The following is a 19,090-nucleotide window of genomic DNA, read 5'->3' as shown; positions in this document are numbered from 1 at the left end:
AACATTTCTGACCCCTCACAGGGCATGCTCTGCAACGCTATTTTAACATAATTTTGACAGTAAATTATTGAAGGCATATTCTGTCTCTTGGATTCTGATCCGCTAAAGCAGATATAGCCTGTCACCAAGTTGTCACTTTTTAATAACATTTTATGATCTCCATTTTGTTTATGTAAATATTGACTGAATCAACACACATGATATTTTAAAATAATTCTTGTATGGCTCTTGCTGGGATCGAAATTAAGCTTGGATAAGCAGGACCTAGAAGCAGCTCCTGGGTATCTAGAATTAATCGGCAACAAGGAGCTGGGAAACGAGGTGCTTGTATATGTTATGTAAATCTAACAGCAAAATAAGATGCAAATATTTAATTCTGTCCATTACTTCTTAACCTTTTGTTTTAAATGCATTTGTGTCCTAATGTTTATTTAAAGATGGTCCAAATGCGCATAGTTAAATTCACATAGGTGTGTTTGTTCAAAATCAGTTGGCCTGGGCAGCCAAATGTAGCTGTTGGTTTCAAGCTAACCAGACTCTTCTAGGCTACAAGCATGAGCTAAATGGCTCCCAGCTCCCCTCAATTTCGAACCCTGCTCTTCACTCTCTAGCTGGTCTTTATACCATAAGGATGTCTGCAGTAAGAGAAGGTACAAGTTATTGTGTACTGCGTTCATGTGACCGCAACACCCACATCCATATATTCCTAATCTGAGGTGGTCTAAAGGCTCTTGGTAGTTTCACCAAGCTCCAAGTTTAAATCTGCAGACGTGACACGGATGCAAGAAAAAAACAAGTGCATTGATAAATATATCTAGATTATAAGGTCTGGATGAAGATTGTTCCAAAGATTGTAAAAATGTATTGACTAGAAACCACTCATATTGAAGTGATATACTGAAATAAAAATATGGCTACATAGACCAAAATGTACTTAATTAAATTCCAAGATAGAGAAGAGTTTCTGTGACTGAAATAATCAATTGTTTGCATAAAATCCAAAAAGCTGCAGTACGCCTTGATTTTTTCCACCTACCCATAACTTCACACCTATCGTCTTCTTGGAAGCCACTTCACTGACTTCCTGTATGTTGGCGTATTCATTTTAAGGTACTGTTTTTTAAGTGTCTTCTTTGGGATGCCTTGCCCCTTATATAGCCTTTTAAAATTCAGCCCTACATACTCAGTACACCGCTGCAATAACTGGCCAGCTATCCTTTGGTGATGCCAGGACCCTTCTGTAACAGCAGGTGCAATAGACTCTTCCCGAATTTTGGTCCTGTTTGTGGAATTGTCTGCCTCGTCCTATTCATCTGTGACTCCTTAATCTCTTTGTAAGACCCTGAAAACTTCCATTGCCAACTCTAGTGTCCTCCTACGAGAGATGCGCGCAGTAAAGAAAATCATCAGATGGACCGTAGAAAAGGTTTAGGATAGTTAATAGATATGGGAGTTTTTACTGCAGCATGTACCAGGTAATGGAGTGTGGGACTGCAGGGTGTGGGTATTTCAGGCAAGAGGTGATCATCGCCAATGAAGCTTTGATGTCATTGGCTGTGTGTAGCCCGTACTGATCGGACAGAAGCTTGTAAACAAGAAAAATGTATCGATGTGGACATTGGTGTTCGTGATTGAGGTTCTCGCACTTGATGGGGTAAGACTGGGAACAAACATAGAACACTGATGTGTGTCACAAACGGTTGTCTGTTTGCTGATTTAACGGGCAAAATGTCCTTGGCAGCATTTCGGGAAATGTGGATGGGCCACCAAATAGTACACGACAAGTCTTGAGTGCACACACAAGACCAAAATAAATGGGTAGACAGACTGACCAAAAAGATGCCCACTTGCTTTTGCAGCAGCCTGACCGCCAAAACTCCATCTGTCTTGTGCAATCTGGAGAATGCTGGAGACTGCAATCAGCCTTCTAGCAGCATGAGCTTTGTTGGATGCAAATGCTTGACCTACCCATCTGCCGAAGCCAAAGAGGCAAAATATGGAAAAATGTAGGAACTGATTAAAAAAACAAGTGGAGACTCTAAAAGGGCGTTGTAAAAGGGATCCCCTACTGAGTAATCAAATCAAAATACTTGACGGACGGGAACAGCAAACACAGAAACCGTTTTCTTTAGTGAATCCTTCTCTTATTTGGTGAAGATTCTGTGTTCAAGTTATGTTCAGAATGGTGTTCCTTGTGCTTTTACAGTAGAAAATGGACTACTCCATGGTAGGTGCCTTCGAATTTGCCAAAAAAATCACACTGACTTTTTTCAGTTTGAGCCAAGTCTTGGGGAGGTCCAAATGGGGCAACGGAAAGCAAGTAAACTGGGGTTGCATTTTTGTATGATTCTCGCCAGAGACGGTGGAGTAATCACCTGGTTAATTTGTGGTGATGTCTGATGATCTGTCTGCTGAGTAGAGTATGGTGTGACTACTTCGAAGCAGCTGGCATTATTTGCCTAGTTAGGTGAGAGGATAACCCAGCAGACGTCTCTTTGGCCATTTGATGCGGTTGACTGTCCCGATGTTTGAACCATTCTCCCAGTTCTTGTTCCTGTTGTAGTTCTGCTTCCTGTTTAGATCCTTGATCCTTCTCCAGGATGTATTGAACTGAAGTTGATGAGTTCCCGGAAAGTATCGGGACATGGAGTTTGGTCAGGTTGGATGAAGTTGTGCATCCTGTCTGAATGTAGGCGTAGTGGATTTTGATGGGAAGCCTATTCCGCAAGCATCAGGCAATTGGTGCAAAGTCACTATCCCCTTCTGTTATTTGGAATGTATGTGGTTCGCACGGCTATGTGAGGGATGAGATTTGGATGGTGGTGATTATTTTGATTTGTAGCCTTTAGGGGTTTTCCCTTCTGTTCTGGTTTTGATCCAGCGGCAGCTCTTTAGGTAGGACAAGTGCCTTTTTTTCTAGACTAAATCTGTTCTGTATCCTTTTTAATCTTTGGATTGGTACTCATGTACACTTTAATATGTAAATTTGCCTAGCCAAATTGCAGGTTTCAGTGCACCAACCATTAGGGGATAGTTTCCTATTGACGGGGGGTTAAGGTTTCTTCACCTTCCTCCCCTTCCTTTTAGCGGTTTCAACTGACATTTGGAGGATTACACCAATGTGGCAACTTGAGTTTGAGGCTGAGGTCCATGTATCAGAATGCACCTAGGTTGCGGTCTTTGGTCTTGATTGTAAATTGTTCTCGAAGTCTTTGTTTAGGGAGTTCACCCTTTCTAAAAAAAAAATAATAAAAAAAAGTGCTGAGGGAGTAGTTCCATTTTGTAAATGTTAATCGTAAGGCTCTTGTTGCTCATCCAATTTTCCTTGAAACAATGCAAATGGGTTTGATTGCACATTTGAGTCAACTTATTATTGAAAGCTGTGAGGAGGATCTTGTTGTGGGTCGATCAGAGGTAGATACTAAAGAGCAGGGTAGACACTGGTCATATCTATGTGCCAAGTTATCTGGCCAGTACCTGAAGAGGGATCATCATGTTTTGAAATGCACTGAACTATTTTGTCTGAAGAAACCCTGTAATTCTGCATGTGTAATGCCCCACATTTCTTCCAGTCTGTGAGCACGTAAATATAATATTACTTTAATTTTAAGTAATTTATAGGCTTGTGCGTGCTGCTTGGTTTTTTAGTTTTGGTGTGTGTGACAATAAACCCATTTAATGTATAGTGGAGTCTGCTGACAACCTTAATGTGGGACAATTGATGTTACCTGTATTGGCATATTTGGGTTCAGGCAGTGGACATTCACAGACTAGGGGATCAGAACACAGATGCTATTATAGTGATTAATGTTTGAGCCAAACACGAAAGAGGAGAAGAAAACAAGTGAGAGGCATAACAACCACGGCTAAACTAAAGTAGGGCTGCGGTCCGGAGTTCACATGTTTCCTTCTGAACAGTTTGTGGTCAAGATGGGACTCCATTGTTTGGTTGTATAAAGTAAAGACAGTTTTGCGAGTTTGTGACTCTTAAAACTCTGCTAAAGTCCTCTCTAGCACTTGCAGATTAGTTTCTTTCCTACTTGTCCTCGGTTGATTTTCAGACTGTAGTCAGGCTCACCTAGGCAATGTTAATGTGGTGGAGGGGGGGGGTGGAGAGGAGTGTGGCACCGGATTTCAATTGTTATACTGCTTAGACAATGCCAGCTTGAATGTCCCTCACACTCGACTCAGGCTTATCTGTGGTTTGCTGAAACGTTTTCACTTAGATTTACTCTTTCTTTTTGGACAAATCCTTGTTTCTCTGCACTGTGTGTCTTCTCCTCGACTTCTTGAGTTCGGCATATGGCCATAATTCTCGGGTGACTTTTTTGGTTTGTCTTGCCCACCTGAACAACATGATCTCTTATTTCTATTTGTTTCTTCCTCTTGCAAGATATGATATATTTTATTTATATTGAGCCCATACACGAGGGTTTCAAGCAAAACGCATGTATTCTTTGATTAGCTTGCTTGCCCAACTAGTTTCTGTAGTATGGGCATTGATGAGACTGCTCTTTTTTTGGGGTTTGCAGGTCTTCGAGCCTCATTACAAGTTGGGCAGTGCGGGTTAAATGCAGCAGTATGAGCTAGAGGTAAATCCACCAACTGCTCTATTTTTGGTGGAATTACTGCTGTGGTAATTCCATCGAAAATGCGCTACTTGCAATCTGGTGGTAACACCGCCGACCAAGTGGCGGTAACAGTAACAGTTTGCTAGTATCTGGGTGGGTTTACCGCCTAGATACCACCAAACTCTGAATGAGGCCCTTTGTCCGTAATTATTCCCGCTACTGCTCCCGGATGTCAGTGACGCCCCACGCCTGCGAGTACTAGGTACGTTCTTGATTCCGTTGGCATAGATGATCTAAGACTGCAGCCATACACTTAATTTGCTCTACTGAAGCAGCTTTATGCCTCAGGAGAAACGTCTTTGTTTCTCTGAGAAGATCAGGAACTTCTCAGAGAAATGTAAGCTGCCCTGGCTTGAACATATTCCAGTTCTGTGTTTAGGTGACATGCCGGTGGCAAAACATGAAGCTGGGATTGGGGGAGAGGCCCTCTCCTGGGTTGGCATCAATGAGCTTGTCGCCTTGCTACAGTGCCCCTAATCCTATTCCCCAGAATTGGGAGTGTGACTCCAATGTAGTATGCACCCTGGCCAAACTTTGATTGGCCCCTGCCGACCATGATTGACTATTGCCAATGATCACTTCGGTATGGTATGGTAAGCCTAGGGGCTTAGGAACCATCTCCATGTAGGCCACCTACCAGTGTCTGTCCTTAGTATCTGGGAGAAATTGTGCATGCCCGAAGCAGTACACTTTAGCAAAGCCAAAAGTGTTGGCTTTATCAATTCTTGTTACAGGTTGTGAAGAAAATGACAAATACATTTTTTTTTAAGTATCACTCCATTTCGAATAGGAAATAGGTGTTTTGACTGGTTTTTAACTTATGTCATTCTTGAATCTTTTGTGTATTGCTAATTATTTTCTTATTGAAAAGATCTAATTTATTTTATCAATTGAAAACCTGCTTTGTATCCTTGCTTTGCAGGTTTCCTTTACATAACAAAGAGCGCCTGCACCAGTGGCTGATCAGCATGAAGAGGGAGAAGATGGTGCCCACCAAACACCAGCACTTGTGCAGTGAACACTTCACACCGTCCTGTTTTGAGTGGAGATGGGGAGTACGCTACCTAAAACCGGATGCAGTTCCCACCATCTTCGAGCACACTGGAAACCGTAGGGTAAGTATTAGGAGCTAAATTGACAATGAACTGAAATTGATCGTAATGCATACAGAGTAAGGGGGAATGTTTTGTCAATTAACTGAGCTAATACATTTGATGGGATTGTGTTCAGTGCTGAAGTTGTGTATACTTTTGCTAGAGCCAGTGGATGGGAATTCCCTTCTTTGCAGGCACCTGGGGAGCAATACTAATAATAAACTACAAAAATGATGAATTCTTCCAATTGGGGCTTAAGGAGTAATAGAGGGTTATGGCAGGCAAATGCACAATTACAATTCATTTATTAGTATGTTTTATAAAAAATCTATTGCAAACCACAATTTAGACAATTCACAATTCATATAAAATCATCAACAGAGTGTGCCAAAACTGCATAATTATACTGTACAAATCCGCAAATGTAAATTGTCCAAATCGTATATGCCACCAGTCTTCAATATTTAAAAAAAAAACATAATTTGACTATGACTAATATACATTTATTGCAAACATCACTGTTTAACAAACTATTCATTTAAAGTGCAAACAAAACCCATTCTCCACATTTGTCACCTAAAGGTTAAGAGGAGTGAAACCCCAATAGGGCAAGCGTCTTTAATACTCAGTATAAAACTTCCCTTTCTCTTAGATTTGCTGGAGGAAAAAATCTAATTAAATATTTGCGTTTATGTCCGTCTTCCTTAGGATGTGAATGTAGCATAACGTGGTTCCTTATGTGATTCTAATCATCAAACCATCCTGTATAGTCTCCATGAATTCTTTATAATAATTGCATGGCGGGGGAAACACCTACGTCTTAAAAAAGGCAGGAAACCAACTGAAAATCTCTCTATACAGGCATATAAGGTGCTCTTCACGGTGTTATGCACCCTTAATGATGTCTTTCTTTCTGAAAATAAGAAAAGGGACATCATTATGGGTGCATAACACCGTTGAGGGTTGGTTTCCTGCCTTTTTGATTGAAGACTTAGGTGTTTTCCCGCCATGCAATCATGTGTGAATGAATTTATAGAGAAAATAAACTTGAAGGGGGTATTAAATTTTGTTACATCCATGCCTTTTTTCTAAATTGTGAGTCTTTTTATAGAAACTCCCACATGATTTGTTTTTATTGATACTAATGTGAAACCTTGTTTCACAGAGATTACTGCTTTGAAAAAGTACCAAATGCACCAAACTGGGGATGTAATTCTATACCAAAAACCACACTGTTTAAAAAACATCGCACTATTGCAGTTAGCAAATGTCAGAGAAACAACTGTACTCTGGGTGGTTTTTGTCTTAAGTGTTGTTAATATGTTGGGTTTTTAATTTAAATCGATCATCACAACAACGTGTCGAAAATCATCAAGCACAAGAAGATGCACACAAACTGAGAATACATTTTTAATTTTCCTCATCAGTGTTGCTCTCCTAAAATATTTGAAAAGCACTTTGATTTCTCCAGCATTGGATCTTTCATGGATTCACATGCTGTGAATTTTGCCCCGTCGTCAGGCTGGGAACCTCGGTCACTTTAACCTAGCGTTTTCCCATGGAAAACTTTGACACTTCAGTCTCCTATGAATGTCCTTTTTGGGTGCTTTAGTCTCCACCAATGGGATGTAGGGTATAAATAACCCTGCCCCTGCGGCTTCCCTTAAGATTTCAACCGCCTCCAAACTGTTGGGATCACCTCGTGTTAGTTGTTTTTTTGCTCGTGCGTGTGCTATTTGCATGTTGAGATGGCTTCTGGGGCTCCGAAGAAGTCTCTGTTCTGGCCCTGTGTGACTTATGGTTTGAAAGTGTATGCGTGCGACAGGCATATGGATTGCCTCTACTGCCTTTACCCCCATCACTCAGCTGACTCTTGCGAGATTTGTAGAGGGCTTTTGCAAAAGACTCTTAAGGGCAGCAATTGGCGGTTGGTTTGTTGGCCTAATTAATGCACCTACCCGGCCTCGGAGGTTGGGTCAGTCTGGAGCCTGTCTTTGGAGCGGTCTGTGCAGTCGACGGATCGTCGCCGGGCGGCATCGGCCGAGCCTCCAGCTAAGAAACCTCTTCCAGCTCCTGTATCGCTATAGATATTCTTTGAGTAAGCAGCTGTCAAAGGGTTCTTCTTCGCCTAGGCATGGTCAGTCGGACCATTCCTGAGGGTATGGTGGTAGGCCCGAGAAGTTGGTGGCGTAGGAGAAGGCCTTGGCCAAGAAGGACTTGTCGTCAAAACGGTCCTCTTCAGGGGACCATCACAGGTCGTCCTCTAAGCACCGCTCCAGCGCTGCCAAGCAGATGGCCATTCCGTCGACGGGGGCCCCGTCTATGGTTGCTCTTCCATCTATGGTTCCGTCGTCGACGGTAGTGTCATCAGCTCAGGCGACAACAGTGTTTGATAAAGGACTGATGTTTTTCTCGTCATCGACACAGAAGAATTGTTGCCAACGAGTGGGGCTTGGCAGTCTTCCACCTTTGACTCGCTTATGCCTGACACCATTCTACATCAGGAGACAGCAGCTTTTTCGGTGTCCTCTGAGCTGGACGACGACCGGGAGCCGGTGTTGGGGCCATCGGCTTTGGGACTGCAGAGTGTTGGGCCTTCGACGTCGGTGGGCATGGGTGCTGGTCCTGCTAGTTAACCACTGGTGAACCCGCAGTCTAGGTTGTCGCTTCAGGTCCTTTCTACGCTGCAATCATTGTTAGGCCAGCTGGATGCAAGGTTACCCCCTCTGAATGTGGTCCCGGTGGGGCCTGTCATGGATGCTCCTGGTGTTCCTCTGTGTTAATCTCCCACGGCTGGTTTGCCGGTGCCACTGCCGGCGAGAGATCGTCCACGTTCGTACCGTGAGGAGGGTGAACTGCCAGAGTCGGAGACGGACAGTGTTCCGCGGGACACTGTCTACTGGTTCATCGTCGCCGATGAGGGATGACGCGTGGGACACGACCGGGGAGGTGGAACAGCCTCGGAGTCCGGTGCAGCCTTACCCCTCCTGATAATGTTGGGGCATTCCACGCCATGATGGCTAAGACTTGTGTGGAGTTTGGGTTGGCAACTGAGGAAGAGTCGGAAGGAGTGTTTCCTGTTCAATCACATGAGCAAGAGAAGGAAAGCTGTATTCTCTGTGCCTTTTCTGGACCACGTGTGGCAGGAGGGCCTGCGCATGATGCAACATCCCTTTTCGGAACCGGCTGTCAAAGGTAGACTGGAGAAAAAGTTCAAAGTCCCGGAGTCTACCCCGGTGTGCTTAGTGTCGCAGCCCACTCCTGAGTCTGTGGTGTCGGTGGCGCCCAGCCATAAGGCCCGGAGTCAGCACAAGTGTGTCACTCCTCCGGACAGTGAAGCAAGGAGACGAAGGTTTTGACTGTTGGGGTGACGACGGTGAAAGCGGCCAATTCCTTAGCGATCATGACACACTATGATCGTGAGATGTGGCATAGGCTAGCGCCCATTTTGGAACATCTGCCAGAGGAGCACCGCAAGACCGCCATGCTCTTGGTGCATGAAGGGGAGGAAGCTTCCAATCACAGTGTTAATATTGCCGTTGACCTAGCGGAGTCCGGCTTTGAGCAGATTAACAATGGGGTAGTGCTTTGTTGCCAAGCCTGGCTTAAGTGCACTGACCTTCGCCTGAAGGTGCATTATAAGGTTATCGATATGCCCTGTGAGGGGGAGCATTTGTTTGGCGAAAAAATCGATGAGGCCCTCAAAGGGAAGAAGGAAGACACTGAGACTGCTAAATCATTGGGGGCTTTACAGAGTGGGCGCTCTTTTCGCTCCTTTCGCCCGTTCCGGGTGGCTTCGGGTAATGCCCGGTTTGCTTCCACCAGGAACCGGGGCTACGGTCGGTCAGGTTATTCATCCAAGGGGTATCAGTTTGGCGCAGTCAGTGCAGAAGAGTCGGGACTTTCAGGCCCAGCGAAAAAGGGGTGCGCAGTCCCCCACCTGTAAGGGGAGGCAAGCTAAACCACAATGACTGCCTTCAGGACAATCTACTGGGGGGCAGGGTGGCGATACACGTGGACGAGCGGTGCAAGATTACGTCGGATCGTTGGGTGTTGGTCACGGTGCGTCTGGGCCACTCGCTGGAGTTCAAGTGTTCCCCGGTTTCCATTCCGCCGGTGTATACATTGCAATCACACCTTCACATCCTGCGGCAGGAGGTAGAACGCTACAGAAAGGGGCTATAGAACTGGTTCCTGTGGCAGAGAGGCCAAGTGGTTTATTCCCGCTACTTTGTAGTGAAGAAACACAACGGCAAGTGGCGGCCCATCCTGGATCTTCGGGCGTTCAACGCCTGAAGTTCAAGATCATCACTCTTCAGGAAGTTATCCGGTCGGTACATCCGACCGAGTTTCTGGCGTCTTTGGATTTACAGGACGCATACTTTCACATTCCCATGCGTCGATGGCACCGCAAGTTTCTGCGATTTGTGGTAGGAGAAGATCATTACCAGTTTCGGGTACTCCTGTTTGGTTTAAAGTCGTCTCCCAGGACGTTTACAAAATGTATGGTGCCAGTGACAGCGTGGCTCTGACGGGAGGGTCGTCATGTATACCCGTAACTGGACGATTGACTGGTGCGAGCTTCGTCACCAGGGGAGGCGCAGGAAAGTCTCGAACTACCATGCAGCTGTTGCAACGGCTAGGCTTCGCCATCAACTTCGAGAAGTCCTTTCTGACGCCTTCCAAGGATTTGATTTTTCTGGGGCTGGAGTTTCGGACTTGACTGGGACTGGTGAAGCCCTCGGGCGAGAGGGTCAGGAAGCTACTGCAAAGGGAAGCAGAGTGGAAGATCAGTGCAAGGGTGTCGGTCCGGACCTATATGTCGCTGCTGGGGGCCATGGCGTCATGCATTCGGCTGTTGCCAAACTGTAGTCTCTTCATGAGGCCGGTGCAAGAGTTCCTCATGGACCAGTGTGTTCAGGGTCGCAGGGCTTGGTCCGACAGGTTGGTGATCAACAGCACTCTGGTGGAAGCTCTTCGCTGGTGGCAGTGCTCGGACAATCTGTTTGGGGCATGCTGTTCCTGGAGCCGGAGTTCAATTTACGGTGGTGACGGATGCCTCTTAGATGGGATGGGGGGCGCATCTTGATGGCTCACAAGTTCAAGGCCTGTGTTCTTGGGTGGAGTCTCGGTTCTACATTAATGTGCAGTACATTGGGCCCTCAAATAGTTTCTGCCGCACATACGCGGTTCGGTGGTGAGGGTGTTGACAGACAATACCACCACAATGTTTTATCTCAGGAAACAGAGGGGCACGCATTCCACGGTGCTGTCGAAGGAAGCACAGGAACTGTGGCATTGGGCTCCGTTACACAATATTGGCATTGTGGCATTTCATCTGCCGGGAGTGTTGAATGTGCAGTCAGATGCACTCAGCAGGGATGTAGGTCAGCTGCACGAGTGGCAGCTTGAAGGAGCAACAGGTTTCCATGATCTTTAGGAAGTGGGGCCATCCTCCATTGGATCTCTTTGCAACGATGGAGAACAAACAGTGCAGGGAGCTCGCCAGCAGGTGGGCTCACCCCGAGTCTCTTGGGGGGGGGGGGGGGGGGGGGATGCCTTCTCTTTCCCGTGCACGGGCTGGTTCGCTTATGCATTTCCTCAGTTTCCGCTCATCCGACGGACCCTCCAGTGGATTCGGAGATACCCATGCCGTGTAATTCTGGTAGCTCCGTTCTGGGCCAGGCAGCCATGGTTCTCGGATCTCCTTCACCGATTCGGTTGGAGGCGACGCCGGACCTTCTGTCTCAGGACAAGGGCGCTGTGTGGCACCACAATCTGGGGTCTCTCAGCCGACGGCTTGGCTCCTGACTACTCCGAGTTTGGCCAGTTAAGGCTTTCCAGTGACTGTCGCCGAATTTTGGAGGCGGCAAGAGCAACGTCCATGAAGGTCTCCTATGCATGTAAATGGAAACGGTTTTGTGTGTGGTGTAAGGGCCAGCTGGGAGTGGACCCTTTGAACATTTCCCCTGAATAAGTTCTCCCCTAACTGTTGGGCGTTATCCTCCATAAAGGTACACTTGGCAGTGATTTCTAGATTTACTCTGAGGCGACATGCGGCTCCTCTGTTTAGTGATCGCCTAATCAAGCATTTCTTGAAGGGGTTGTTTCGAACTTATCTGTTTGCGCCGGCGTGGAGCCTTAATGTGGTACTTTCGGGTCTCATGAGACCGCCTTTTGAGCCGCTGTGGACGACTCCTTTGCAGTTTGTCATGGAAGGTGGCTTTTCTGGTGGCCATTACTTCAGCCAGAAGGATATCAGAGTTGCAAGCAATGGTTGTGGACCCCCCATACTTGAGGTTCTTGAAGGACAAGGTTGTGTTGGCTACCAATCCTCAATTTATCCCTAAAGTGCCAACGGCATTTCACAAACTCTCTTCTATTGTTTTGCCCTTGTTTTTTGCTCAGCATCCACGCCGGCAGAACGGGCTCTGCATTCGCTGGACGTGAAGATGACGTTGAAGTTTTATTTGAATCGTACTCATGATTTCTGAAAATCTAAACCGCTATTTGTGGCTTATGGGCCGTCCATCAAGGGACGGGCAATCTCCAAACACGGACTTTCTCGTTGGGTGTCCTCTGCTATCTCGTTCTGCCACAATAAAGCTGGAAAGCCTTTGGGAAGGCCTCCGAGGGTACACTCGACGAGGTCTAACGCTTCATCGGTGGCATGATCGTCGGGGATTCCTATGGTGGACATTTGCCAGGCGGCCTCCTGGGCGGTGCTGCATACCTTTACCCGGCATTACTGTCTGGGGCAGCAGCATGGTGATGATGTGCAGGTGGGATGGGCGGTCCTGTAACGCCTATTTCAACAAGGTAAGCCCTGCAGCTTCGGGGTGTTTGTTTTACCTTGATCACTGGATGGGTTTATTTGTCTCATGTATGTGATTCTATTTCTGTATTGGTTTGCCTTTACACTCTGCCGTGCATGATTGGTACTGCTATGTAATCTATTCACAGTATGTGAATCCATGAAAGATCCAATGCTGGAGAAGGGAGTAGTTTCTTACCTGTAACTCCATTTCTCCAGCGTTGGTATCTTTCATGGATTCACATGCGCCCTCCGGCAGTCCCTGCAGGCAAACCTGGTTCGGGTTCCCTCTACTTTGGAGGTTAAAATCTGAAGGGAAGCCGCGGGGGCGGGCTATTTATACCCTACGTCCTATTGGTGGGGACTAAAGCACCCAAAAAGGATGTTGATAGGACACTGAAGTGTCAAAGTTTTCCATAGGAAAACGCTAGGTTAAAGTGACCGAGTTTCCCAGCCTGACGGGGAATATTCACAGCATGTGAATCCATGAAAGATACCAACGCTGGAGAAATGGATTTACAGGTAAACTATTCCCTTCATCCATTTTGCCAAGTGTTCATTAACTATCTGATCAGATGTGTTACCTGCTATATTTAAAGAAAATCTACTGGTCACAAGATACAGCGCTTGTGAGATTGCCTCTGTAGCATTCTGTTTTGCTTAATGCAAGTAAAATGGGCACTAAAACCTATGAACTTCTGCAATTCTAAGTTGAGAAGTATCCGCCTTTCCTTCATCTGTCACTGTTCAGGCAAAGGAACTAACATACAGAGTGAGCCGAGAACATTAAATATTGAAATTGGAATCCACGGTTTTCGAAATGTGTACTTCTGTCCAAAGTGGAGTTAAGAGCAATGTGCTCTTCATTGTTGCCTGAGGAAATGTGCAGTATCCCTCAAAATTATGCCCCTCTGCTAAAATCATACCCTAACTTAATTCTAGAGTTCACTCTGGGCTGGGGGGAGGTCCCTTTTTAATAGTATTGCAAACATTTTGAAAATGCACACATTTTTTAATACCAAGGGAAAAAATGAAGAAAGCTGAACATTTAAAGGGATCTCTCGTTACATGGCACAGGATTCATAAATGAGTAACAGAAGAGGCATCATGAGACCCAACAAGTGGCCAGTTATATGCACTGTGTCAAGCCTGAACAACTTTTGAATTAATCAAAATACGCAAAACATTATATTACAACCAGATATCAGGGGGGAGATCAACATAAAAACAATAGTTTGATGCAAAATGTCAGCTTTACATCATGCTACGTCTTACTGAAACCTTTATAATCAGACTTGCTCCCAAAATTGTTTGTAAAATCAAGTTCTTTTTTTTTATACTAACTGAACAGTTAGTGAAGAAATACATGATTCACTGATTTCTTGAGGCATTCAGTTATTGAGCCATAGTCGAAGTTTATACCAATTTATGATATATTAATTAAATATTTTCATTTATTGTATAATTTAATTTTTCCTGGACATGGTATTGATCATACATCAATTCTACTTGAAGTAAATCCATTTATAATGTAAATAGTATCTATATTTCTTCACTCGCTTATTAAGGGCTGTTTTGGCATTCCTGATTTTGATGGTCCTAAACGTAAACTTTGAATCTTGTGATTTTCTTTTTAAATGTTTTTTCTAAGCATTTTTGTTTCCAATCCCTTCTGGGTTATGTCATTTTAAAAACATACCCATGTATGTTTAGGGCAGCATATATATTGTCATTAAGCTTATGTGATTCTGATTTAAAGGACAAATATGTACACACCGCAATAATAGCTGCTTGTTTCCTTTTCAAACTGGATTTTCATGAATTGTGTTTCCTGAAGCTGGTTTACTTGTGTGAACATTCTACCATGCCGATGGTTACAGCTTATTGGTGATTGGAAAGTCAATTGAAACATCATTTTAGAAAAAGCAGACAGGATATGTAAAATGTAGGCAAATTTTGTGTAAAGCTAGTTACAGCGTAATGAGTGCCCCACCATTCTCACGGGTTTACCGCAAAGAATCTGTTTTGTGGAATTGTGATGTAATGCAAAGTTGTCTTATATAGCGCTCTTCTGCCAATAATGTTGGCCTCGCTGCTCATGGCTTTGTGAGTTTGTCTCAAACACCAAAGGTTTGGGTAAAGCGCCTGTCACTTTTTAGTGAAAGGACAAGTTGTTACAAAAAGTGACGGCTTGAAAGCAGGCCAAAGTAGGACACTTGCATTGGTGTTGGAGACTTCAAACTAGACACTGTGTAGCATTCTGCTCCTGAAGGGGAAGAGTAGTTCAAGAATGCTACAATTTGGTAGTTGATTCATTGTGGAAACAGCCAACAATTGTCAGTTCTGAGCCATTAAAATAGTACAGTGGCTCTTTTCAGAAGTTAAAATACTACCCAAAAAATAAAGTATGTTAGCCCCCCCAGAGAAATCATAAGCCTTAGTCATTAAAGAATATTGGTTTTTACATGAGGACAAACATCCCTCACCAAGTCATGGAGAAACATCACAAAATATTTACTTGGGCGGCAGCACTCTTGGCCTCGGCAGGAGTCTTGGAGTGCTGCCAGCACTCAAAGGTTTAAAGGTATAGCAACACTTATGAGAAATGTTGTTACTATCGCAATTAAAGAGTAGAAACCATTCTGAAAAATGCCAGTGCTGACTCAATAAAAAAAGTATGCATCTTGACGTTAAGGTTTGGTAATGGCGATTTCTTAGAGTAGACCAGACCTTTTGGGATAGCCTGGGATCACCCTGTTTAAGGTGTAGCACAAAACATGCAACAGTGAAAACTTCAAATCCTTAAAAGCTGTGGATGGATGGATGGATGGATGGATGGATGGATGGATGGATGGATGGATGGATGGATGGATGGATGGATGTATGTATGTATGTATGTATGTATTTTAGAAAGGAGACGCATGCTCCGTACAAACGCAGGCTGAAAATAAGAGCTTAGCCCCTTGACCGCAGTAATGTATCAAAATTGTTTCATCTGATGCTTTCGTTACAGGACTGGGGATGGATAAAAACTAAGTTTGAACATGGTCTAGACTAAGTATTTGAGAAGTCTAGCACATCGGGCTCAATGAAAATAAAAATGCTAAAATATAATTCCTCAAGTGTTTTATATTGTTTAATAACAATCCAGCTGCAATATGTGCTTGAAAAAGTCCTGAGAGGGCGTGGCTTGGTGCCATGGCAGTTGGTCTGGCTCTGTAAGAGCTCCCGGGCCGTGGCCACGGGTCCCTCAGATTGTGCCCCAGTGAATCCCAGCGGAGATCGACGGTGATGCCTGTCTCGGAAGTGCTGCTGCACACAACCATCCACTTTTGGCTGCTGAGTTTGTCCGCAATCCATGGTTACCGCCGAGTTCCTCTTGGAAGGTGGCCACAACGAACACAGTGCACCCAAAATGGCAGGCACAATGCTGGCGAGAGAGCCCTGAGAGGAGGTCTGCATGGAGGCCTTCTGAGGTCTGAACGCTGACCCTCCGGTCAGTGCCTGTTCACTCGAGACGCCCACCCTGCCGGGGCCCATCAACACGAAACAGGAGCGCCGGTGCCTCCAGGAGCGCCGGGCACCCCCCACCAGCGCCGGGCACCCCCCACCAAGCGGCTCTCACTCAGCAGCTCAACATGCCACCACGCAAAGTACCTGGCTCACCCTCTCAAACGGAGTGGGGGTAGAGGGGACCCTACAGCTGCAGACTATGGTAACGGGTGCAAAGAGAATACACCCAGTGAGCCCCTGGACCCACTTCCTCCCCACCCTCAGCAATTCCTTCAGCAGCAGATCCAGAACCCACCTTACAAAGCGGTCGCCGGTCCTTCCCGGACTGCATCGGAACTCCACTGCGACCCGTAGGAGCTCTGGCTGCCCCACACTCAACTCAAGGAGTGGGCTGGCGGAGCGAGCGTTCCGAACGTCGTGGAGAGGGGGGCCAGCTGAAGGCATCACTGAAGGCGACTCTTTCCCTCCCTCCCCCGCCCCCCCCGACCACCTCCCCCCACCAGCACCTTGATTTCTCCCTTCAGTCGTGCCTCACACCCGTGCCAGAAATCCCAGGGCCGGCGTAAGGAAGAGGCACTAGCCTCCTGGCTACCCATGCAGCGTCGGGGCCGCCTGAGCTCCTGATCTAGCCCGGAGTGGCCATCCAAGTTAGGGTGGCTTCTGCCACAGCGTGCATTGCATGATCCCAAGCAGAGGGCCGGATCATCCCACCCGTCCGCATGTAGTCCCGTGGACACCCTGCGCAGCTCTAAACTCAGGGCAGCACTGGGGGAGTAAAACCTCAGCCACAACGGACAGCTCCACTGATCCCAAGGGACTTGGGCACCCGACCTAATCCAGCAAGCCCCCACAGCACAGCATAACGCAACGGCTGCATCTCCAGCGTGGGGGGCAAGCTCTCACCCTCCCAGCCTCCCCCGGAAGACTGTTTGTCCGCCGCCATATAACGGCTCCCAGCAGGGGTCCCAAGGAAAAAGTTTGGTGCTCTCCACAGCCTCGAGGGCCCCGGAGCAAAACCTACCTCTGACTGTGCAGAACCCCACCTGCTCCTGGAGAGTCGAGCAGCCTGGTTCCCCTGTGTTGTGTCCCAGCCCAGGGGAAAGTGACTGGGACCTAGTGACTGCTCCGGCACCCTGGCAGCCAAATCCTTCCTAGGGTGAGCAGGTGCCTCCTATAACCTCACTCCCCCACCAAGACGCGCTGGCAGAGAAGTGAAAGAGCAAACGGGCACCATTCAAGCAGGGGTTCGGGGTGAGGGGACTAGAACTGTGGGAAACCCGGAGGCCCGTACCACCGAACCACAGGTCAAGACACCAGCAGCCCAGAGTCCTCTGCGGTGACAACACAGCAGCCAGCACTTAATGTCCAGAAATCTAAAGCTCACGAAACAACCGGACATAGCAGGGTGGCAATCAGCAACTATGACCAAGAACAATAAGCGAGGAGAGCGCAATGAAGACCTAGGTCTGGGTCCACTCACAGAACCTGGCCGTGACAAATCGGCACAAGCAATTACCAAAGGGGACCTGCAAGAACTCCTTTCGGATATCACCAAAGAATATCAAAAAGGGACCAAGGAGCTAAAGAGCAAGATATCAACCCTAGACAAGCGGGTGGGGGACATCGAAACCAGAACAGAGGAAATGGAAACTACACTCTTTGAACAAAATTTTGAAATTGGGTAGGCGGCAGATAGACTGGCAGCCCTGGAGGCTAGGTGCGACGCCCTTGAGCTCCAACAAGAAGATGCGGAAAATAGATCCAGGCGCAACAACATCCACCTGAGGGGAATCCCCTCTGCCATCTCTGAAGAGGAACTGGGGGCCTATGTGAATGACCTTCTCCGCTTTATCGTAACCCTCCCAGATGAAGCTCTGTTAGAACTTGACAGAGTGCACAGGACAAGAGCTAAGCAAAGCGCTGCCTCCCCTCCCAATGTCCTAGTAAGGGTCCACTTCTATAAAATCAAGGAAGAAATCATGCGCGAGGCCAGAGGCTCGGCCCACATACACTTCCGAGACGCCGCAAGATCTTTATACCAAGACCTAGCAGCTACCACTCTGGCAAAGAGAAAAGCCCTGAAACCTATGGCTGAATGGCTCTGTGAAAGGAAGATCGCATACCGATGGGGCTTTCCTACTGCCCTCTCCTTCACATGGGAAGGTAAGCCCCGACACATTCACTCCCCCAGAGAGGCAGAACACTTCATGAGCCCGGAAGCCGGGCCTGATGAACCCGACAGACCCACGCTCAACACACGGGAGGGGCAGCGGGAGCCCCTAAACGCCTGGTCCTGCGTCGAGAGGCGTCGCAGACTGAGGGACCCCCCACTAAAAATCATCTCCCGCTGAACAGGTCGTCTGCTCTTCCGAGAATTTGGATCCATTGAGTTCCCGAGTTCCCAACACACCTATCCACCCAGCGCCTACGCAGAATGAATCGCATTAAGGGGTAGTGGCACCAGAATTTGCACCTGATGAAAACTTGAAAAGTCTTCGGGCTCCATAGCCGGCCCCATACTCAACGGATTACACACTGCAGCCTCCGGAGTATCCTGGGGGGCTCAAGCTGCATTCCGAACTCCTGCGATTTCCGGGCCCGAGAAGACCCGATCTACGATTGTCGTACTCTTCACTGAAAGAACCAGAGGTGCCGTCGCCACAATCCGAGTTGGTGCGTTGGCCCGGCCGTTTGCCCCATTGGCTGAAGGCTGGTCCGGAAGTTCTGCTATAACTTGGGGGGGGGGAATGGGGGATGGGGAGGGAGGGAAGTCCCAGGAAGGGAGGGGGCAGAACCAGAGAAGGGAGGGGGCAGAACAGGAGAAAGGAACACAATGCAAGACTGAAACACGACAAGGGAGACAACTGAACACACCCTCATAGGTTCAGACGATGGGTCCCCAAGATAAAATACTCACACGACCTGGAATGTGCAAGGCCTGAATGCCCCCAGGAAGCGGAAAACGGTGGAACAGAGAATCTCCCAACTTGGGTCTGACATCATATGCCTCCAGGAAACTCACCTCCTAGCGTCGGACG

General features: G+C 47.0%; 1 protein-coding gene across 1 annotated transcript in view; it reads left to right on the top strand.

Annotated features, from left to right (window-relative positions):
* LOC138566854 (THAP domain-containing protein 5-like) overlaps positions 1-19,090 on the top strand; it is a 213,415-nt gene that overhangs the window by 48,884 nt on the left and 145,441 nt on the right. Inside the window, exon 2 of the mRNA XM_069644561.1 lies at positions 5,554-5,746. Within this exon, the coding sequence (XP_069500662.1) occupies positions 5,554-5,746 (193 nt within the window). The remainder of the gene's footprint in view (positions 1-5,553; positions 5,747-19,090) is intronic.

This window comes from Ambystoma mexicanum, chromosome 2p (genome assembly GCF_040938575.1).
Source record: "Ambystoma mexicanum isolate Mex_15411 chromosome 2p, UKY_AmexF1_1, whole genome shotgun sequence".
NCBI lineage: Eukaryota > Metazoa > Chordata > Amphibia > Caudata > Ambystomatidae > Ambystoma > Ambystoma mexicanum.
This window is presented reverse-complemented; position numbering and strand designations above follow the sequence as displayed.